The sequence below is a fragment of the Aedes albopictus genome, chromosome 1 (assembly GCF_035046485.1).
Source record: "Aedes albopictus strain Foshan chromosome 1, AalbF5, whole genome shotgun sequence".
NCBI lineage: Eukaryota > Metazoa > Arthropoda > Insecta > Diptera > Culicidae > Aedes > Aedes albopictus.
In genome coordinates, this window is record NC_085136.1 from 310,940,383 (window position 1) to 310,964,394 (window position 24,012).

At 37.7% G+C, this 24,012-nt stretch overlaps 1 protein-coding gene across 4 annotated transcripts in view; it reads left to right on the top strand.

Annotated features, from left to right (window-relative positions):
• LOC109402379 (uncharacterized) overlaps positions 1-24,012 on the top strand; it is a 489,342-nt gene that overhangs the window by 44,013 nt on the left and 421,317 nt on the right. For all 4 annotated transcript variants that reach the window (XM_029856761.2, XM_029856760.2, XM_062847136.1 and 1 more), the window contains one exon: positions 11,698-12,280. In XM_029856761.2, the coding sequence (XP_029712621.2) occupies positions 11,902-12,280 (379 nt within the window). In that variant the 5' untranslated portion in view covers positions 11,698-11,901. The remainder of the gene's footprint in view (positions 1-11,697; positions 12,281-24,012) is intronic.

A 24,012-nucleotide genomic window follows, 5' to 3' on the forward strand; every position in this document is an offset into this window, starting at 1 on the left:
AACGAAATACGCAAGCTTTGAATAAAAAAACAAAAAAGTTCCATTTTACTAATATGAAATTGATTTAAAAAGTCATCTTCATTAAAATTGTATTACCCTTAGGTATTAGGTTTTTCGTCCCACGATAGCGTAGTGCACATTCAGCGTGCCTGTCTGGGTCATATTTTGACCCCAACATCTTACTAGGGTTTAGCACCCCTGAGTTTGCTGGTTTTAGACAGACGATCGTTATCTTTTCCTCAAGTATTTGAGAAAATGAAAGATAATCTGACCAGATCAAAACTATCTTCATGCATTTACTTGGATTTGCTATTCAGTCTAAAAAAAGTCTAAGCAATAATACAAATCCGTGAACTTGCTCTGACAGTCGTTTGCGTCAGGAATAGGGGAGATACTGGTGCGAAATGGAGTTGGCGTACGAGAAGGAGCAAATTGAGTTACAAGTGATGGAAGAGCAAGTGCACTTGAAGAAGCGCGATGAAGTGCTGAAGCAGGTGTAGGAAAAGCTGGAGCAAGTGAAGATCTGAAGCTCGATTGTGCACAAAAGAGGTAGCGAAACTGAAGGAAGATATACAAGAAGAAGAAACTCTGGAGACGGAAAAGGTGGAAACAAGGATTATGGGAAATTCAACCAAGCAAAGTCCGGGATGGAAGAAGAGCCGTGCTGCTAAACGAATATAAATATAGCTAAACCGGTCAAAACAGATCGCGAGCATTACCTTGAGCATCCGAAAACATCTAGAGTCGCGGCACCCGTTCTCTAGAGCAAAACCTCGGTCCCAGCTGTGAGAAAGAAGAAAACTCCAATGAGGTGCAAAAGATGAAGCAATTGCTAAAGCTTCAAGCGAAGAAGAGTTCGAAAAGTCGGAATTGGAAGGAAGCTCGTCACAGGAGGAATACTTATGTAGGAATGCGTTCCGAAGTGTTCGCACGTAGTTCAATGAAAGCCCAACCCTCCCCTTAGCAGTTTCTGTCGAAGGAGATCAGACATTCACAGGACAACTCGAGGAGAATGGCCAATGTTCATTAGTGGCTACGAAAAATAGAAAAAGACGTGTACATTTGTGAACGTTGGGAAACCCGGGTAGAGGTGAAATACTGACGATCAACACGTGGTATTGGTTTGATTGATATAAGAGATAAAAGATAAAATGTAAAATCAATGTAAAAACAAAAGATTTTCGGCTCAGTTATGCCCATGTGGCGCCCGAGCCTTCCAAATAAACGAATAAGTAAAAAAAAGGAGATAAAAGATCTGAAAATAATATCTGAAAAATGTTTCTGGAACATCTGAACAATACCAAAATTTGATATTCCAAGATCAAACCAATAGCTTGCTGCTATTGGTTAGATCGTACAAGATCTAATTATGATCTGATGATGATGTTCCAGGAGTAAATTTTAGATATTATTTTCAGATCTTTTATCTCTTATGTCAATTAAACCAATATCACATTTTGATCTCAATATCAAAATATGCTATTATTGAGCTCTTTTCCTCTACCCGAGAACCAGCGCATCTTCAAGAGTGCTTGATCAAGCACCGGAAACGGTAAGAAGCAGGCTTCTACTACAGGGATACCTCGATTTAGTGGACATATAAATTTTTGAAATGTCTAGAAAATCGAATTTTACATTAAATCGAAGCATTTTTTTATTTAAGTTGCATACAAAAATGTTCCAAAACATATAAAACTGCATGAAAACTGAGTTTTTGACAAAAGGCTCGGAGTTTTTGATATACATTATTATTTCTCGCTAAATAACAAATAAACTTCTATCTCGCTTGCTTGTTAATATAGAAATATTTCGTCTCCATGGTTGATTCAAAAGTCAATATTTTGAGCAATGGACATACACAAGAACGTTACTTGCATAAATGTTCAAAAAAAAAGTTCAGGCATTCCTTTGAAAATGTCTGTGAGGATTTACCGTGGAATTTTTATTTACAAATTCCTTTAAAAAAATTTCCTTTACTTATTGCTTTAGAATTCTCCAGGGATCCCTTCTGATACTATTCAAGGAATTCCTTCGGAAACTTAGCGATTCCAGGTAGAGGTGAATAACAAACCAATAACAAAAGAACAACATATTTTGTCATCATATCTAAATTCGCATTTTTTAGTTTTTTTTATGAATAGCTCAGAATGACACTCAAACACCAAAACATGATATCATTGTAATACTTGTAATTGGCGAGTTATTATTGAATATGTAGTATAATAACATAATAATAACGAATATTACTATCATACAATCAGCCATAATATCAAAACAATAACATAATTTACCCTCATAATAAAATATGTCAGAAATAATTTTTTTATTCTTTAATTGTTACTCAATAGAAATTTAGTTAATTCAACTCTTATTTCAAACAAACTAATAGCAAATTTTGCCATTCAAACATTCTATTATAATGGTAAAATTTGCCCTTCATTTGCCTACCCGGGATTCGTGACAAGCACTTGATTAAGTTTGGTTACTGGTTGTGCTGTATTTGCCGTATGATCTTTCTGTACGAATCAAATCATATTATATACAGATATTTCAGAAATCTTCTATATATTCTTCCAGAAGTGCCACAAGGTTCTTTTTTATGAAATCTGGCATGAATTGTTTCAACAATTCCGCAATATTTTTTCATAAATCATTTCAGAGATTATTTGAAAAATTCGACCAGGGATTACTTCAGTAATTCCTCTGGTAATTCGTTGGGAAAATCTACTGGAGATTCCTTTTGAAAAAGTACCAAAAGTTTCATAAGAAACTTATCTAAAAATCTTTGAAAAAAACTCTTTAACTCTTTAAAATTTGTTCGAGTATGTGGCCGAAAATTCCGTCACGGATTGTTTCAGCAAAACTTACATAGATTCATTCGGAAATTTTCATAAGAAATTTATTTCGAAATTTCTCCTATTCTATGAATTTCACAAAATCCGTCGTCCACAAATTACGTAACGCTTTAGGGGGAGGGGGAAGTACGGCCGAGCGTTAGGGCCCATGCAAAAATTATAGGAGTTTCATACAAAAAAGCGTTACGGAGGGGGGAGGGGGGTTGAAAAATGTCAATTTTAGCGTTACGTAATAAATGGATGCTGCCTTGCATGATTTCCTTCAGAAACTCCTCCATTTTTTTCCCAAAAAACTATCCATGAATTTGAGCAGAAATTTTCCTTCCTTATTTTTTCAAAAATTCGTTCTGGGATTCCTTCAAAATTTTCTTTATACATTTGTTCACGAATTTCTTCAGCGATTATTTTAAGAAAACTTTCAGCAATACCTCCAAAAACTATTCGAGAGTTTTTCAGAAAATGTTTCAAAAAATCCTTCAAAAGGGTTGCTGCCAACACTGCCGCCCATGGTGTCACTGTAGCCGATGTCAGTGAAAATTAGTAAATTAAGAAGAAGTGCGATCATTTGACAGTGAGTCAGTATCGGGAACGTGTGAGATGCAAGTTAAATTATTTCCTTAAAATCGATGAGTAATTGAACTAAAACATATTAACTGAAGTACGTGCTAAAAGTTACAAGGCTACAATGAATTCTACTTAGCAATTGAAAAATCTGTGACTTACTGTGTATCACAGATTTTTCCCTTATTCTACTTAAAATCTTACCTAAAATTATAACGCAGATATACAAAGAAACACGGCAAAGGATGAGACGAATTCTCAACATGTTCGAAAGCGTTTAATGTAAGTTAATTAATATAATTATAAATTGTTTGTAAGCATATAATAAAATGAAATTCACAGCTTTCAGCTGATTCGCACCCAAACAAACGGAGTTTGCGACCTGCTCGAAGGAATTTGGAACGATCCCCCCCCCCCTTTGCTTTCGCAACAGGTGTTACTTTGGAAATTCTTCCACGGATATCACCAGAAATTCCCACAGCTACTTCCAATTTCTCCTAATGTTCCGCTAGGGATTCCTCCAGAAGTTTCACAAAGAGTTGTGTATGAGTTTCTGCAGAAATTTGTCCAGGGGTTTTTTTAATCCTTCAGAGATTAAGCCTATTTTTTCGGGACTTTTCTAGATTATTTTCTGAAATGTTTTTGGAAATTCCTTCAAGCATTCGCTCAAACGATCTTACAAGTATTTATTACAAAACATTCTCCGGGGCTAGAAACTGCTCCAGGGATTTTATTTAAATCTGAACTTCGATCAGAAAATCTTCCTAGAGTTTTTTTTTGGAAATTCCTCCTGGGCCTTTTTTTTAATGTGTTTTCTGCAGATATTCCCATAGAAACTGCCCTAAGGGTTCCTTTACAATGTTTTCAAGGGAATTCTTTCGGAAAATCACCCATGCCATTTTATTATTATTTCTTCTAGTAAATTCTTCAGAAATATATCCAGATTTTCCTTCTGGAATTTCTTTATAAATTCTCCAAGGCTTTAAAAAAACTTCCACAGATTTTCATATAACTCTCAAAAATTCTCCGTGCATATTTTTATTTTGAAAATGATTCACGGATACATTAAGAATCAGAAGTCCTTCAAAATTGTCTCAGAAGTTCTCAGAAATTTTTTTTTCCAAGGTTTGCTTCAGAAATTCTACAAGAGATTATCAAGGAAATTCCCAAGATTTCTTCACATTCCTTTAGATATTCGTTCAAGATGTTTTCTGTTACAGAAATTAATCCAATAATTTCTTGAGTAAGTCTTAGAAAAACCTCCAAGAATTCCTTCCGATTTTTTTCTAGAGATTCTTATAAGGGTTCTTACGAAAAGGCTAGAAGACAATCTTGCAGATATTTCTATAGAAATTCACACAGCAACTTCATCAGAAATTCCGCCGGGTGTTTCCTTCAGGAATTCATTAAACAATGATTTTTATAAGGGGATTTCTCCAGATTTGTTTCACAAAAAATTTCTAAAGTTTTGTTAGGAATTTCTTTAGAAAATACGTTTATGTATTCTTTAAATATTTCTGTTTTTCACAGAGATTCTTTCTCGGACTCATTGAGAATTTTCGTCAGATTTACTTGTAAATTCCTTCTGAATTTTCAACAGCGATACATTCGGAAATATTTTTAGAGACTTTTTGAATGTGCCTAGTATTACTTCAGAAATTTCAGCAGGGATTTGTTCCAAAGTTTTTCCATAGATTCTTTCAGAAGTTGTTACAGTAGTTCCCTCAGGAACTGCTCAAGTTTTTTCTTCTTTCGTTATGGCTCTATGTCCCCACCGGGATTTGACCTGCCTCGCTTCAACTAGTGTTCTTCTTCAATAATAAACTATGCCCAGGGAGACAAGAAAATTTCCCCGACCGGAACGGGAATGGAACCCGCCGCTTCGGGTTGGCGATCCATAGGCTCAACCACTAGGCAAATTGGAAATCAAACGTACAAGTTTCAAAGAATATCATAAAAAAGTGTCGAAATATGGTAGCCACATAATGGGTAGACTAGTGCGGTTCAATGACCTAACCGATGACGAAAGACATGATTGCAACAAAAGTTGTAACGAAGGTCAAAGAAGCAAGCGTACAAGAAAGGCAGGAGCAACGGGCTTATGCCGATCGAGGTACCAGAACTCAACGAGCATACTCAGTAGACGAGAAAATCTTGGTGCTGAGACCATTCGAAGAAGAACGATCGTATTTGATTTTTGATGAAGACCGAATAGTCTATCGAAAGACTCTTCACTTGAGATATTGGGCGAATTTCCGGAAGGTATCGATGAACGCATACCGATATGGACAAAATTAGGAATCTGGTGCGAGTCTTGGAGATAGTGTAGAGTCCAGTTAGGGACGAGTTTACATTCCTGGCTAAGCTGCGAAATGATCTGGTGCGGTAGCGGTTTCCAGAGAGCTTTCAAAAGAGTTTCAGAGGTGCGTTCTAGGCTTTTCAATGCGTTTCAATAGGTTTCAAATGTGTTTTAGGGGGTGTTTTACGAAGCTTCTTAGGCTCTCAGATGAGCTTGACTGGAGTTTCAGGATGGGTTTTAAAGGCGTTTTAAAGGGTTCCAATGCGTTTCAGGGCGTTTCAGGAGGTTATTGAGCGGACCTGATGGGATGGTTAGAGTACGCCTAGGACGTGGAATCGAATATCACTTTCGACAAACTCACAACATGTGGGTTATTCCTTCGGAAGGGAAGTAAAGCCGTGGGATCCAAGATAAACTAGCCTCGCGTAAAATATCACGTTAATAAAGTTAAAAAAGGTTTTAAGGGGGGGGGGGGGGTTGGATTGTAAACGGCTCATTTGCTCTGAGGCGAGCTTTACGGGTTTCTCAGGGGATTTCAGATACGCTTCAATGTGCTTCAGGGTGTTTCGGAAGCTTTAGAGGAGTTTTAGGGAGGTTTTACGGGACTGCATAGGCTCTCAGATGATCTTTACGTGAGTTTCAGGGGGTGTCAATCAGAGACGTTCCTGTGCGTTAAAGGACGTTTCTAGAGGTTTCTGATGGGGTTAAGGTAGCTTAGTAAGTTCTCAAATGAGCTTCACGGGGTTTTCTGGGGCATATCAAGGCATTTCAATGTGCTTCACGGCGTTTGGTTGCAGAGGAGTTTTAGGAAGCGTCACAGGTTACACCCGTTTCATATTTGAGTTTTAAGGTGGTTTCAGGAGGATTTCAGTGGCGTTTCAAGGCGTTTCATCAAGATTCAAAATCCTCTGAATCTTCATAGGGGCTTCATAGGTTTTCAGGTGAGCTTCACAGAGGTTTTAGGGGGAGGGTCTTCACAGGCATTTTAGAACATTTCAGAGCGTTTCATGGCATTTCCAGAGGTTTCAGAGGAGTGTTTTACGCGGCTGCATAGGCTTTAAGGTGAGCTTCACGGGGCTGCGGGAGTGGTTTCAGTCAGATGCGTTTCAAGTGGTTTCAATGGGTTTCAGGGCGATTCAGGCTGTTCCAGAGAAGGTTTAGTTGGGTTTTAGGGGGTTTATGGGCTCGCAGTTGAGCTTTATGGGAGTTCCAGATGGGTTTCAAAGACGTTTCAATGCGTTTCAGGTGGTTTCATGAGGTTTCTTAGGAGGTTTAGGAAGCTTAATAGACTCACAGATGAGCCTTACAAGGGTTTCAGGGGCATTTAAATGCGTTTCAATGCATTTCAGATGCGGTTGTAGAACTGCATTTCGTTTGTTTTGGATATCAGCTTGCCCATTGAAGGCCTCTCGTGCACCACATAGCCTTCCGGCCACTGGGCACTCGCTCTGTCCCCCGTCCCAGGACCAGCTTGGGTCGATCAGGCGAATCGGAAGAAACCACGTTTGATCTTCAACACTATTCAACCAATTCTCCCTTAGCGTGTTTTCCGACTAGGGTAGAAGCTTTAATCCGTAGTTTTGGCCATAGTGCGGTATCTAGCCTGTTGCAATCTAAATCGGCATAAATTTATTTTTTAATAGTAGATCCCAATGTAGTATGATGATTTCAGCTGTGAAAACCATATGTACATTTTGATTGAAAACTGAGAGATTATTTTCCGAATCAGCTCCCATATGTCTATTTTGACCAGGGTGCTTAGTTATTTTTATAAAAATTATTTCCCTTAGACTGGCCAAAAGCGGTGCTCGCACGTTGGCATACATCGGTATACCGGAACAAATCATATAATCATTATTTTACAACTCTATCAATTACATACTTACTCCAAGTACAATGCTAAATAGCTTAGCTGAAGCTCCACTGATAGATGAGGGTGTCTTGTCTTGATCGTCCAGGAGATATGTTACCTTTATCTTCTTATATGGTGGGCATTGTAATCACCGGTGGGTCCAATTTACACTCTATTTTCACCCTATTCTCATGTCTAGGAATCTAAAATAATAAGACTCACCCTGTTTTAGACGTTAAACCGGGTTTAACTATATGGGTAAGCCTGGCTTACAGGTTAAGCCGACGTGAAGAAATCGGAAGAAAACTTCGGGAGATACTTTCTTAAGACGTACATTTTTTTACTAAAGTTTGCTTGTTGGATTGGGTCGACTAAACTGTGAAATTAGAGCAGTAATATTATCTATTTTCTATCATCTTTAAGAGCCAGTTCGCGAGAACCGCGACCCCCTTTCCAAAGGAAGTGGAATCGATGTGCTCCGATTGAGCTGAAATTTTCAGGGTATGGTTTTCCATATAAAAGATGATATCTGGCCGATTTTCAGATTTTTCCGTTAGGGGGAAGTGGGGTAAAATAGCCCTCAAAGATTTCTTGTCTAAAAATAGGTAAAATCACTAAAATCGCAATAACTTCCGCAAAAGTTAACGGATTCAGTTGAAATTTTGCATGGACACTCTACTCCTATGGCACTTCCGTTTAAGCCAAGCATTGGATATTCTTTGATATTTTATTTGAAGAAATAGGTTATTTTCATAATTTTTTTGACGATTTTCAGGGCACCTGTTTTCGTACCAACAGAACTAGGATGAAAAACTGAGTACTACGTTTTGAAGGATTACCCAAGAGCTTTCATTTGATATATGACCCAGATGCGCCAACTTAAAAACTTTCGAAAAAAAAAATCTTTTTCTCGGGGTATCATTTTACCCCATATTTTAGCTGTCTAAAAAGAAGTCTTACCGCAAATTATGACAACGTTATTCAACTTTCAAGGGGTTTAATTCAATAATAATTCAACAGAGAAATGATGACTAACAAATGCAATTATAGGATTTTTTTTTCATTTGGGGAAAGTAGGGTAAAACGGACTAACTCGACCTCCTTTCGAAATAACGTTGCTACGATGTTCTCTGATCGGACTCGAATTTTCAGAGTTCTTTATTCTATTCAAGAATAGATGCTTTATCACATATTATTTTTTTCTTGAGAGGATAACGGGGTAAAACAATTCTCAGAAAAAAAATGTTGAAAATAATCAAAATTTCAAAACTTACAAATGCTTTGGTAAAACTTGGCGAAATTTCATGAAATTAGAAAAAAAATCTTAATTTTTATTGCTAATTCAAATGAGCAAGTCTGACAACATTTTGACGTCGAGAAATGTCACAGATTAGCACGTGGTTTGTGATTCACTGGATTCTTTCTCGATTTTTCTTTTGTCATGCATCTCCGGTTCAATTTTCTCTCTTTTTTCTCGTGAAAAATGCTGCAGTGCACAATGGTCCACGAAAAAGATTTACGAGGAAAGATGCATTCAGCGCCTTCAAATGATTTTTTGGACAAATATAGTCTTCTACAAAGTTGTTCCCAAAAGTCAGGCCCTCTTTTATATGTACATAAAAATTAGGGTGGTCCATTTTTTCAAAGAAATTGGGAACCAAACTTTTTTATTTGCAAGAATAACTGTATACATTCTTCGGGAAAGTTGTAGATCTATCAATTTTGAGCAAGTTTCCTGCAGACACTTTTTATGTAGCTTTAAAATTGACCGATCTAGAGATATTTTTCTGAATAAGCTTAGGGTGGTTCAAGAAAAATCGGTTCTCTGGCGTTAACTGTTTCAGTTTCGATTTTTCATCAAAGTCACCCAAGAAACACTTGTAGAACATAGTTTTTTGAAAAGGTGTTATGACGGGTTGGGGCAATCATAAAAATTATCTTTTGCCCGCATTCGGAAGAAGAAACGTTGTTATAAAACATATCAAAAAATTAGAGGGGTGGTTTTTTGTAACTCAAGTGAAAAATACTTGAAAAGTGCCTATATTTTCTAGATAATCATCAATAACTTTTGAACGGAATGACGTAGCAACATTCTCAGCGAATGAAAATGCGCTTTTTTGGAAGCTGTGGAAGTGGTTCTTACACGACTTAGACGAGAAATTTTAAACAAAAAAAGATAATGCACTAAAACGATTTGTTCTAGGGTCACCCTTGATTTTTATCTTTTTTTTCAAATTTCACAACAAAGTTGTCTAAGAACCATTTTTAGAACTCGAAAATAACGCACATTTTCGTGCGCTGGGAATGTTGCTTCGTCATTCCGTTTAAAATATATTGATGATTTTCTAGAAAAAATAGGCACTTTTCAAGTATTTTTCACAAACCAATCGGTCATATCACCTTTACAAAAAAAAAGAAATGATTTAGGAAAAATACCTATAATTATTGAACCAAAGGAGATAAAGAATATTTCAGCGCATGACACGACGCGTCTTCAAATGCTCTACAAGTGTTTCTTGGGCGACTTTGATGAAAAATCGAATCTGAAAAAGTTAACGCCAGAAAACCGTTTTTTCTTGAACCACCCGAAGCTTATTCAGAAAAAAATCTCTAAATCGGTTAATTTCAAAGCTATATGAAAAGTGTCTTCAGGAAACTTGCTCAAAATTAATAGATCTACAACTTTCCCGAAGAATGTATACAGTTATTCTTGCAAATAAAAAAGTTTGGTGCTCAATTTCTTTAAAAATATGGACCACCCTAATTTTTATGTACATTGAAAAGAGGGCCTGACTTTTGGGAACAACTTTGTAGAAGACCATATTTGTCCAAAAAATCATTTGAAGGCGCTAAATGCATCTTTCCTCGTAAATCTTTTTCATGGACCATTGTGCACTGCAGCAACTTTCACGAGAAAAAAAGAGAGAAAATTGAACCGGAAATGCATGTCAAAAGAAAAATAGAGAAAGAATCCGGTGAATCACACACCACGTGCTAATCTGTGACATTTCTCGACGTCAAAATGTTGTCAGACTTGCTCATTTGAATTAGCAATAAAAATTAAGAAAATTCTTCTAATTTCATGAAATTTCGCCAAGTTTTACAAAAGCATTTGTAAGTTTTGAAATTTTGATTATTTTCAACATTTTCTTCTGAGAATTGTTTTACCCCGTTATCCTCTCAAGAAAAAAAAATGTGATAAAGCATCTATTCTTGAATAGAATAAAGAACTCTGAAAATTCGAGTCCGATCAGAGAACATCGTAGTGCTCAACGTTACTTCGAAAGGAGGTTGAGTTAGTCCGTTTTACCCTACTTTCCCCAAATGAAAAAAATCCTATAATTGCATTTGTTAGTCATCATTTCTCTGTTGAATTATTATTGAATTAAACCCCTTGAAAGTTAAATAACGTTGTCATAATTTGCTGTAAGACTTCTTTTTAGACAGCTAAAAATATGGGGTAAAATGATACCCCGCGAAATTTTTTTTTTTCGAAAGTTTTTAAGTTGGCGCATCTGGGTCACATATCAAATGAAAGCTCTTGGGTAAACCTTAAAAACGTAGTACTCAGTTTTTCATCCTAGTTCTGTTGGTACGAAAACAGGCGCCCTGAAAATCGTCAAAAAAATTATGAAAATAACCTATTTCTTCAAATAAAATATCAAAGAATATCCAATGCTTGGCTTAAATGGAAGTGCCATAGGAGTAGAGTGTCCATGCAAAATTTCAACTGAATCCGTTAACTTTTGCGGAAGTTATTGCGATTTTAGTGATTTTACCTATTTTAAGACATGAAATCTTTGAGGGCTATTTTACCCCACTTCCCCCTAACGGAAAAATCTGAAAATCGGCCAGATATCATCTTTTATATGGAAAATCATACCCTGAAAATTTCAGCTCAATTGGAGCACATTGATACAAGAAGGGGTTGCGGCTCTCGCGAACTGGCTCTTAACTTTGATGTGCATGTCAGAATATTTCTCAACTATTGCCGCGTAGTTTCCATAGTATTGATCATAGTGGACACCATAGTGCCCCATCGTGGAACATCCCCACCATACCAACCCCCATTTGACTGACCTAAATTTTAACCACCTCTTTATCTTTCTCTTTCTACCAACCCGTTTCAGGAGGAACCCCCGCAACGCAACCGAAAAAAAAAATCAACATAACGACATCGTCTGTCGGAGACAGAAGCGCTGCTTTCAAAATCTCCTCAGGGGGGCTCACCTCCAGCCAAGGCCACTAACTTGATTTGCATTATACTCTATCAGCCAGCCAAAAGCCCCCGCTCAACGACCTCCACCAATGGATGAAGAACTCGAGAGCACACTATGAGTAGTCGAGGGCCTTCGAGGCCCCACCCAGAAAGCGCATCAGCAGCAGCAGCAGCAGTAGCAGCAGTGAAGCCCCGCAAGATGGCAGCAACAGCAGTTGGAGGTTCGATCAAGTGTAACGTCGGTGGTAGCGGTGGAGTGGTGGTAGCGGATAGAGTGATGGAGAGGCGAGGAATGAGGAGCAAGGGAAAGAGAAGAAGATCCCGGAGCGGGACCATGAAGTCGACGTTCCGGGCTGTCGGGTCGTCGTCGGGTTTTATGGTCAACTTTCAGTGTCTGCTGGCGGTGGCGATCGTTGTGGTGACGGTTGCCATCGGTGGTGGGGGTGGTGGCGGTGGAGGTGGAGGCGTTTCGGCGGAAGAAGCGGAACCGTTCGGTGAGTAGACTTTTGCTTTGTAGTAATTTGAGGTTTTTTTTTAGTGTGAGCTTTATTTTGCTTATCTAAGCATTTGCGGAGCACAAAGCAAAATGCATACTGTGGCAACCCTTCGATAATATAGGAACAGCAATAATCGATAAGTATAATTGAAACGATCTCACCAGATTGCACCTAATCAAGTGCAAGACACGTCGTATAAGAGTTGATTCTAATCATTATTTAATCACAGCTGTAAAATAATAATAATATAAATAAAATGGAAATGAAAAACAAGTACATCTATTAGAATTACTTCTATCAAAAAGTCTGTAGCTCTTAATCTAGCAAAAGCGTAGGTAGAGGTTGAGTCAGGCGATTCTGATGAAACTCGAACCAAAACGACAGTTACAGGTTCTATCGAACCACACTGAACGAGAACACAGTAACTATTGGTAAAAATTGAAAGTTTTCTCTAATGTAAAATATATTACGAGTAATAAATAAACATTCCAGAGTCCCTGAGGATGGTCCCAAAAGGACCGAAACGTCGGACAAAAAAAGTGGGGGAGGTACCATGCAATTCGTAGCACAACTATTCCCCTTGACTATAAAAAGACCAGTGGGTAAAATGTCTTAAAACAAAGAAGATATTGCATTTCTACCAAAGGAAGATCGTTTCGGGTGTTTACGGGTTAATAAAATCTACAGCCCTAGATTCAACAATTTGAATACAAGCAACATGTTTGTCCAACATTTTTTTGGTTACGTAGTTTTTAGAACAATGAAATTATGAATTTATCACAAAACTGTTTTGTGGTGGACAAAACTTTTGTTAAATGATTTGATGAGTCAGAATCACCCAAGAATTCCTTCAGGCGTTCCTCGGGAATTCTTCCAGGAGTCCCTCAGAAATTCATCGTAATATTATCATTCGTAAGGATTTCTTCAGAAATTCCCTGAAAACTCCTAAAGGTAATTTTCCCAAAAGTTTCCTTCAGAAATTTCTACTGGGATTCCTCCAGGAAGTTCCAGGAATATTACCAGGAATTCCTCCAGGGATTCCTTCTGAAATAAACCCAGGGATTTCTTCACGAATTCCTCCATGGATTCCTTCATGGACTCATGCAGGAACTCATTCAGGTATTCCTCCAGGCATTCCTCCAACAACTTATCCAGGGATTTCTTCAAGAATTTCTCAAAGGATTCTTTCAGAAATTTCTCCAGGGATTCCTTCAAAGTTTCCTCCAGAAATGCTTCCAGGGATTACTCCAGCAATTTCTCCAGGAAATTACTTTGGGTAATTTTTCCGGGTAATTTCTCCAAAAGTTCCTCCAGGACTTCCCCCAGGAATACTTCCAGAATTTTCTCCTGGAATAACTGCTAATTCATCTAGGAATACACCAAGCGGTTTCCTTCAGAAATTCCTCCACGGTATCCTCTAGAAATTCTTCCAAGGATTCCTTCAGGAATTCTTCCACAAATTCACTCCAGAATTTCTTCAGCAATTTCAACGGGGTTCTTCCAGGAATTCCATCAGTCATTCCACAAGGAATTTCTCAAGGATTTCCTCCGGGGATCCCCTCAGGAATTATGTCGGGAATTCATCGTAATGTTCTCATTCGTAAGAATTTCTTTAGAAGTTCCCTGAAAACTCCAGCTATTTTTCCCCAAAGGTTTCCTTCAGAAATTTCTCCTGGGACTCCTCCAGGAAGTTCCAGGAATATTCCCAGGAATTACTCTAGGGATTCCTCCATGGACTCATCCAGGAATTCATTCAGGTATTCCTCTAGGAATTCCTCCAGAGCTCCCTAAGGGATTCATCCATGATTTCCTCTTACAACTAATCCAGGGTTTTCGTCAGGAATTCCTCAAGAGATACTTCCAGAAATTTCTCCAGGGATTCTTTCAGAGTTTCCTCCAGGAATTCTTCCAGATATTACTTCAGCAATTTTTCCAGGAAATTACTTTGGGTAATTTTCCCGGGTAATTTCTCCAAAAATTCCTCCAGGACTTCCTCCAGGAATACTTCCAGAATTTTCCCCAGGAATAACTGCTAATTCATCTAGCAATACATCAAGCGGAATCCTTCAGAAATTTCTTCACGGTATCCTCTAGAAATTCTTCCAAGGATTCCTTCAGGAATTCTTCCACAAATTCACTCCAGAATTTCTCCAGAAATTTCAACGGGATCCCTTCAGGAATTATGTCAGGAATTCATCGTAATGTTCTCATTCATAAGGATTTCCTTAGAAGTTTCCTGAAAACTCCAGCTTTTTTCCCAAAGGTTTCCTTCAGAAATTTCTCCTGGGACTCCTCCAGGAAGTTCCAGGAATATTCCCAGGAATTCCTCCAGGGATTCCTTCATGGACTCATCCAGGAATTCATTCAGGTATTCCTCCATGGACTCATCCAGGAATCCCTCCAGAGCTCCCTAAGGATTTCATCCATGATTTCCTCCAACAACTAATACAGGAATTTCTTCAGGAATTCCTCAAGTGATACTTCCAGAAATTTCTCCAGTGATACCTTCAGAGTTTCCTCCAGGAATTCTTCCAGCGATTACTCCAGCAATTTCTCCAGGGAATTACTTTGGGTAATTTTCCCGGGTAATTTCTCCAGAAATTCCTCCAGGACTTCCTCCAGGAATACTTCTCGCATAACATCAAGCGGGCTCCGTCAGAAATTCCTCCACGATATCCTCCAGAAATTCTTCCAAGGGCTCCTCCACAAATTCACCCCAGAATTCCTCCAGCAATCCCAGCAGGGGTTCTTTCAGGAATTCCGTTAGTCATTCCTCATGGAATTATTTCAGGAGTTCCTCCAGGCATTCTTACAGGCAACACTCCAGGAAATCCTCTAGAAATTCCTCCAGAAAAAAAAAATTAAAAAAAAAATGACTTTAACAATTCGTGCAGGAGTTCCTTCAGGAATTACTCCAGGAATTCTTGCTGGAAATCCTCCAAAAGTGTTTACAGGAAATACTCCAGGAAATCCTCTAAGCCATGGTTTCCCAAAATCCCTTACAAATTACTACATGCGTTCTTCCAGAAAGTACTTCGGAAATTCATCTAAGAATTATTCCAGGAATTCCTCCAGGAGTAACTGCTGGGATTCCTACAGGATTTTCTGTAAGATTACTGCATTTTTTCCAAAAAAATCCTCCACGAATTTCTCCGTCAATTCCGCCAGGAATTCCTCCAGAAACTCCTCCTGAAATTTCTCCATTAATTCCTCCGAAAATTCCTCCAGAAATTGTTCCAAGAACTATTCCAAGAAGTTCTCCAGGAATTGTTCCTGGAAATACTTTAGGAATTCCTTGCGTGAATTTTTACACGAATTATTTTAGGAATGCCTCCTGGAATTGTTACAGGAAATTCTCCAGAAACTTCTCCAGTATATATATAAAAAATAACTTCAAAAATTCCTCCAGAGATTTCTCAACGATATCTTTCAAAGATTATCCTCAAAGATTTCCCCCGGGAAGCAGTTCCTGGAGAATTCCTTGAAGGAAATCTCGCTCGACTCCCTGGAGATGTCCCAGGAATATTTTCTTGAGTACTTTCTGAAGGTTTCCTGAAGAATCTTGGAGGTGTTCACATAGAAATTTCTAGAGGTTTTTTTGGATGAATTCTCAAAGGAATTTCTTGGAAAAAAAAAAATCCCTGGATTTTTGGTAAAATTCCTGAAGGGTTTTTGGGAAAAAAGTTTTAGAAGGACTTCTGTTGAAATTCTTGGGAAAGATCTTGTAGAAATTTTTGAAGGAATTCCTGAAGAGATGCTTGTAAGAATTCTAGGCAGATGTCTTGGAGGAATTCTCTGGTGAATTCTTGGAGAAATTCCTTGAGGAATTCTTGCTAAAATTCCTAGAGGAATTTTTAGGGGAATTCCGGAAGATATTAGATATAAGAGGATTTCTTGGATGAATTCCGGGAGGACTTCCTAAAGGATTTTCCGGAGTGATTTCTGGGGGAATTTGTGGAGGGTTAATTGTTGGAATTCCAAGAGGAATTTATTAAGGAGTTTTTAGAGGTATTCCTGGAGTAATTCCTGAAGGAGTTTCTGAAGTAATTTTGGGAGGAATTTTTGGCGTAATTCCCTAAGAATTTTTCAAAGAATTTTTGAGGAAATCTCTCAAGGAATTCTTGGACGAATTCTAAGAATAATCCTAGGAGTATTGACTTGAGGAATTTCCAAAGGATTCCTGAAAGATTCTGGAGGAATTATTAAAACAAAATTTAAAAAAATCCCTAGGGGAATTTCTGGAAAAATTCTCCCAGGAATTCCGGAAGAAATTCCTGGAGGATTTACTGAAGTAATTTCTGTAGAAATTCTTTGAAAAATTTGTTCACGAATTCCTGGAGGAATTTCTGGAGAAATGCCCGAAAGTTATCTCGGATGAATCCCTGGAGTAATTTTTGGAAGAATTTCTGGAGAATTTCCTGCAATTTTCTTGTGAAATTCCTAGAGGGATTTTTGGAAGAATTCCGCGAAAAATTCTTGGAGAAATACCTAGAGGGATTCTTTGAGTAATTCTTGGCAGAAATTTTTGAGGAATACTCCAAGAAATACTGGAGAAATTGTTGGGGAATTTCCTGGTGGATATCTTAAAGGAATTGTTGGAGAATTTTCTAGAGAGATTCTTGTAGAAATTAGTTGCAGAATTCTTGGAGGAACTCCTGAAAGAATTTCCGAGGAATTTCTTGAAAAAGTCCTGGAGGAATTCTTGGAGGAATAGCTGGAAGGATTCTTTGAGGAATTTTCGGTAAAGGTTTCGGAGGAATTCTTGAAGGATTTTTTGGAGCAGCCTTTCTGAAAATTCTCTACCGACGAGTGTAATTCTTATGAGGCTGGTGGGTCGCGACCCATAGTTTGAGAAAGGGGGTTTTCAAGGAACTACACCGATAAAGTAAAGAGATACAAGTTACAGTAATTGCGAATTTCTGGAAGAATTCCCGAAGAAGTTCCTGGAGGATTCACGAAGTAATATCTGCAGACATTCCTTGAAAAATTTGTTCACGAATTCCTGGAGGAATTTCTGGAGAAATACCTGAAAGTTATCTCGGATTAATCCCTGGAGTAATTTATGGAATAATTTCTGGAGCATTTCCTGCAGATTTCTGGTGAAATTCATTGAGCAATTTCTGGAGAAATTCCTAGAGGAATTCTTGGAGTAATTCCTGGAGAAATTCTTGGAGAAATTCCTAGAGGGATTCTTTGAGGAATTCTTGCCAGAATTTTCTAGTGGGATACCCCAAGAAGTATTGGAGAAATTCTGTGAGAAATTCCTAGAGGGATTCTTGTAGGAATTTGTGGCAGAGTTCTTTGAGGTACTCCTGAAAGAATTTCACCCTTTCTGGAACTTCGCTACCGACGCGTGTATTTCTTATTAGGCTGGTGGGTTGTGACCCATAGTTTGAGAAAGATGGTTTTTGAGGAACTACACCGATAAAGTAAATAGATACAAGTTAAAGGTATTGCGACCCATACTCCAAAATACATTGGGTCCATTTATATGCCAGTGGGCACCTAAATAGCAACACACTCGTAAAATTATGAGGTGCAACAGACACAACCGTGAAAGAATTATGCCGATAGAGTGAAAAGAAACAAGAGTAGAGCCTGTAGACCTTGAAGTTCGTAATTCCAGAATAGTTTGGAAAGCCTGGAATACCCCATGTATGTAACAAAAGCAGTATAGTTGTGCACTGCGGCTCCATTAGCAGTATAGATTACATTCCACGAATATTGTTTACAATTAAAGCATGATACAGTATGTAGATAAAGTAACTCAAACTTCAAAGTGTATTGGAGGCCATTTGTATTGCACGGAATGTTCAACTACCACAATATCGAGTTGCTCGTAGTATTGGGAGGTCTAATGGACATCAACGTGACTAAATTTCTTAAACAGAGTGAACACAAATGATGGTAGATGTTGTTGTTCTTAAGAAAATGAATTCCTGAGTAGTTTGGATTATGTAGATCACCCAATTTATGCACCATGAATTTTCTACGGGTGCTTTTAGGATTTTTGAATATCGTAGACTATGTTCTGTGATCATTCATCGTATATATAATTTGGATTAGAATGTTGGATTTGTGACACAAACTTCGGAGTACTTTGGAGGCCTTAGAATAGCTCTGGAATCAAAACTACAACAGACTATGGTGGGTAGTAATACATTGCACGTCAAGGATCAGTGAAAACTATTGATGTTTAGCAAAACGATAAAATTTGTGCGAAAACATGTAGAATTTATAAAAAAAAATACAAAAAAGCCATGTATATTCGGCTACCAGCAAAAGGGGAGACGGTGCAAATGGAGACGTACCATGCATTTCGTAGCTATTCTATTCTTTTCTATTCTCCTAGACCTAGACTATAAAACATACTCCAGGGCAGGGTTGGTAACCATCAGTTTCGTCACTGACCAACGACGAAAAACTAAAAAAGTTCGTCAGCAAATAAAACTCCGTCACTTGCACCACAGAGAAACAGACGTCAGAACTCGGCTCCAGGGTAAAATGTTTTAGAACAAAGAAGATATTGCATTTCTACCAAAAGCATATCGTCCCGGGTGTTTGAGGGTTAACTCTCAGAATAACAGCAACATTGGATGCAAAACAGTATTCGGTCTCGTACGAGGTCTGACTTTGGTACAGTCAAGCCACGAGTTCAACGCTATAAAGTGATAACTTTACCGTAGCTCTAGGTCTGTTCGTTTTACCACTCGCACCAAGTCTTGGGAGATGACAACGAAAACTAATAATTAAACGAAACTATGTGTAGCATAACTGTGTGACGAGCTTTCATGCGACTTGACAGCGAACGGCCATAATTTTCGGGCCCTCGGTCTATAGACACCGGAGCACCTTCATACTTAGCATGGACTCCATACACCCTAAATGGAATTTTAGGCACCTTCGTTCTTGGCTGTATGTAGAGCGTATAATAAGATACGTGCTCCATTATTCACTTGGTATGCCACTCATCAGCATCCACGGGATGCGTGATGACAGTCTGTGTCGTCGTGTCAGCCTCACTGAACAAGGAGCTTTTTACTGCAGATATCCACTTTATGAACCTCGTATTTAGACCGATTTTATGAACCACTCTGTTCTGCGAACGATGGCATCTTCTAAAATATGTGCAACAAAACCGTAGTGGTTGATGCAGCCAGGCCAAACCACATCCCGACAAGGTTAGTGGTTTAGTGTCATCGAAAGGCTTTCCTATTTAATAACCTATCCTGTCGTGATGCAACTTATATTCACTCACTTGGAATAGGCTTTTGTCTTTGTCAACAGGCAACAGTGCAGCTTTTCCTAAAGCTTATTTCTTCAGACTTGTAGTCTCCCAGGGCTGCAAAATGATGAGGGATCAACCTGGAGCGCCCAACATTGGCGTATCTAGGATTTTTTCCTAGGGGGTGCCTGAGGGGTGCCAGTTTCAGTGACTTCCAGGTTGTTTTGCGTTTTTTTTTGTAAAAAGAAACACCGATCCACCCTCAATTTCTTAGTTCAATGATATACTGCGTCGCGGGACAAATTAGCCCGAAAATTTGAACGAGCTATAATTTAAAGAACAGTTTTTTTTTTAATCCGAACCGTCAGTACAAACTTAACATTCTCCCCGCCATGTGAGTTTGAGAACTTGATAACTTGATTACGTATAATGCATGGAGTTTGTATTTTCAGTTTGAACTTTACAATCATCACAACCCCTTTGTTTTGTGGATTGAATACATTGATTAAGAATACATTTTCAGAGCAATTATTAGAAGTGTACATCTCTTAAACTTTAAAATATCCACAAATTTGCATGTAACTTGTATTCATCGTGACATCCACTTTGTTTATTGCATGATAACAGCCCTTATAAAATAGTTTTCAAGAACAATTGTAATAGTCTTTTTCCCCTATTATGAAAATTAAGCCACTGCGTCCAATAAGCTGAACTTTTGTGGCATTGTAAGAGTTATAAATACTTGAAATTGCAAAATCAGGATACATATTTGCATGTTTGGTTTGATAACAAAATTCGATTTTTCTCTTCAGGATTCTTATTCTATGCTATAATATAATACAAGAAATTTGTGCTTTCGGCAAAACGTTGTTTCGGTAATTCCTCAGGCAATATTCCCGGCAATTTATTTGGAAATTGTTTAGCAAGTTATTTTAATTAGGACTTCTTTTAAAAATCTCTCAGTAATTCCTTTGAAGTTGGCAAATTTCTTCGGCAATTTCTTTAAGAATTTATTTGGTAACATGTCTGAAATTTGATACTAAACACCTTTTACGCATCCTTTGAAAATTTCATCGGAAATTACTTTGCAAATTCCACTAGGAGTTTATTTGGCTTTTTTTTCGTTGGCAAATCTTTTGAAATGTTTTCTCGGGAGTTCTTTCGCCATTGTTAATGTCACCAATTCTTTTGATATTTGCTTTTTAAAATTCTCCAACTATTCTTCAGGCAATTCCTTTGGGAATTCTTTTAGTGAAGCCTTTGGTAATTCAATCGACATTGTCTCTGGGAAATTCCTTACAATTTATTTTTTGGAAATGTCTTCGGCAAACTATTCTACTTTTTCTCGGATTTTCGTTAATTTTTTGGGCTTCCATTATCTATGCTATTGAGTATTTTTTCACCAATTCCTTCGAAAACTCCTTCGGAAGTTCTTTTATCAATCGATTCCATAATTTACATAAAAATTCTTCAGACAATTTCTTCTAGATTTCTTCAGTAAGTATGAAAGGAATTTCTGCAGTAGATGATTTCGGAACACTTCCGGCATTTCCGATGTTAATTGCATGGAACATTTGTTTGAGAGTTTTATCAGCAAATCCTTTGAAAATCATGGAAACTTCTATTATTACTTTAGGAACTTCTTCGGCAATTCTTTTAGTAATTAATTCGGAAATTATCTTAGAGATTTCCTTCGGGAATTTCTTTGAAAAAAAAAATCTCTGGTGGTTCTTTAAAAATTCTGTTACTGCATTTACTTTTGGAATTCTTTCTAAATTTTCTTCAGAAATTCCATTGATGATTTCGGAAAATTCTTTGAGAATTTCTTCGATTTTTTTTGTGAATGTTTGTGGAAACTTTTATAGAATATATTTTGGCAATTTATTGTGAGATTGGACTCTATTGGACTCACTATTTTCATCAGGAATTCCTCTGGTAGTTCTTATATGAATTCTTTTGGAAACTATTTTGAAAGCTCTAAGGTAATTTTGACGGAATTTTTTCCAGCAATTTCTTTGGGAATTTGTCAGGAAACTTTTCGTAAATTTCATATGATTTTATTTAAGCAAATCCATTTAAGAATGTTTGAATTTCCAATTCAGCAATTTTCGGATGCAATAAATTCAAATACAATTAAATCATTCAGAATTACAAAAGTTATCACGATAAAATTGTCTGAGAAATTTGCAAAATAACTGAAAAAGAAATTGCTTAAATAATTACGGAGGAAAAGCCATTGAAATATAAAAAAAAAATCAAAGAAATTGTTGATTGCATTCCCAAGAAACGTAACTAGCTGAATATGAGTTTCTTAAACTAAAGGTTGCTTAAGAGTGGTTTGTTCCACTCCTATAATGCTTAAATGTTTGTTGGGTTCCAATGAAACTACCATAGAAATTAAAAACAAAAAAACAACCATGCCTAAGGAACCCTCAAAGAAATATCAATACTGCGGTTTAGGAAATACGGAGCCGTGTGTTCTCGAATCCCAACAGAACGCGATTTTTTTCCACAAATTCATCTCTCATTTTGTCAATTAGCAACATTCTGTGCCTTCTAATTAGTTACATGTAAATCCCGTACATTTCTTTAGGATTTCACTAGAGATTTCTCTAGTAATACCTTCTAGGATTTCTCGGAAATTATAATTTTTCCCGAAATTCGTTTAAGGATTCCTCTAGAGATTTATATTGGGATTCCTTCAGCTAGAATTCCTTGAAGAAGGCCAAGAGGAGATCCAGGTATAATACCATGATTAATTTCTAGAGTAATCCATGAATTCCTGGATAAGTCTTTAGAAAAATCCCTGGAAGAATCAAATGGATTTAGAAGAATCCCGGCAAAAATTCCATGAGAAATCTCTAGAGGGATTCCTGCAGGTATCACAGTAAAAATTTCTGGAGGAGACCTAGGAGGCATTCCTGAAACATTAGAAGCAGCAGGAATCGCTTAAGGAATCCTAGGAAGAGCTCCTGGATGAAAGTAATGAGGAGTTCCTGGAGAAATCCAACACGAAATATTTGGAGAAATCGATGGTACATCTGCAAGACTCCTAAGAGATCCCAGCAAGTTTTTGAAGGAATCTCTGGAAATTCTTTGAAGAATCTCTAGAAAAATTCTGGGAGGTATTACAGTAAGAATAACTGGAGGATTCCTGGGAGGAATCGCTGGAAGAACCACAGCAGGAATAGCTTGAGAAATCCAGCTAAAATTCCTGGATGATGGCCAAGAGGAGTTCCTGTAGGAATCCCATGGGAAATTTATGAGAGAATCCGTGGACAAAATATCTTATATAAAAAATCCTGGAGGAATCACCGGAGAGTTTCTGAAGAAATCACAGGAAAAATCTCAGGAGGTATTCTTAGAAGGATCCTGGGATGTATCACTGTAGAAACCTCAGCTGAAATCCTAGAAGTAAATGCTGGAGTAAACTGTACAGGAATTTCTAGAGAAACCCCATCAGTAATGCCGGGGGGAATCCAAAGAAAAAAAATCCTTAGAATAGGTACCTAGAGAAGTTTCTGCAAGAACCGGTAGGTATTCTGGAAGAATCTATAGAGAAGGCCCTGAAGGAATCGCAGGAGGGTTTTCTGAAAGAATCTCAGGAAGAATTCCAGCCATAATTAGGATAAATTAGTATGGGAATCACTAGAAAGAATTTCTGGACGTATCATAGTAAGAATTTCTGGGGGAATTGCTGGAAGAATCACAGGAGGAGTTGTTTGAGGTATTCTTGGAGAAAGGCCAAAAAGAGTTTGTTCAGGAAGTCTTTGAGGTTTTTCAGGTGGAATCTTTGGATAGAATCTCTTGGGGAATTCCTGGATGTGTCCCAGGAGAAATCCCTGGTGGAGCAAAAAAACCAGTAGAAAGCTCTAGAAGAATCCGTAGCATAATTTCTGAAGTACCACAGTTAGACTTTCTGGAGGAAGAATAGCTAGAAGAACCGCATGAATTGCTTGAGCAGTCACAGCTGGAATATCTGGAAGAATTCCTAGAACTCCGGGAGCTATCATAGAATACATTTCTAGAGAAACCCTAGAATCAGCAATGCCAGGGGTATCTTAAGAGAAGTTTCTCTAACAAATTCCTGGAGGAATACCTACATTTCTCCTTGAAGGAATCGGTAGAAGTATACTGGGGGAATCCCTGTTGGAAACGCAGGAGGAGTTTCTGGAGGAATCTCAGGAAAATTTCCCGAAAGTATTGCAGCAAGTAAGCATGCCAGGAGAAATCCCTAGAAGAATTTCTGAAGGAGTCCTAATGGGGATTGCTTAAAGAAATTCAGCTTTAATCCATGGAAGAAGGTCAATAGAAGTTCTTGGGGAAATTCCCTATGGAATTTCTGGAAGAACCTCTGTAGAAAGTCCTGGATATATCCTTTAAGAATTGTATGGAAAGGATGATGGGATGAATGAATGAAGGGATTTTATAGAAATGAATGGAATTTATATTCCAATGAAGGGATTAAGGGCAATGAAGGGGTATTATAGAAAAATCTCAGGGA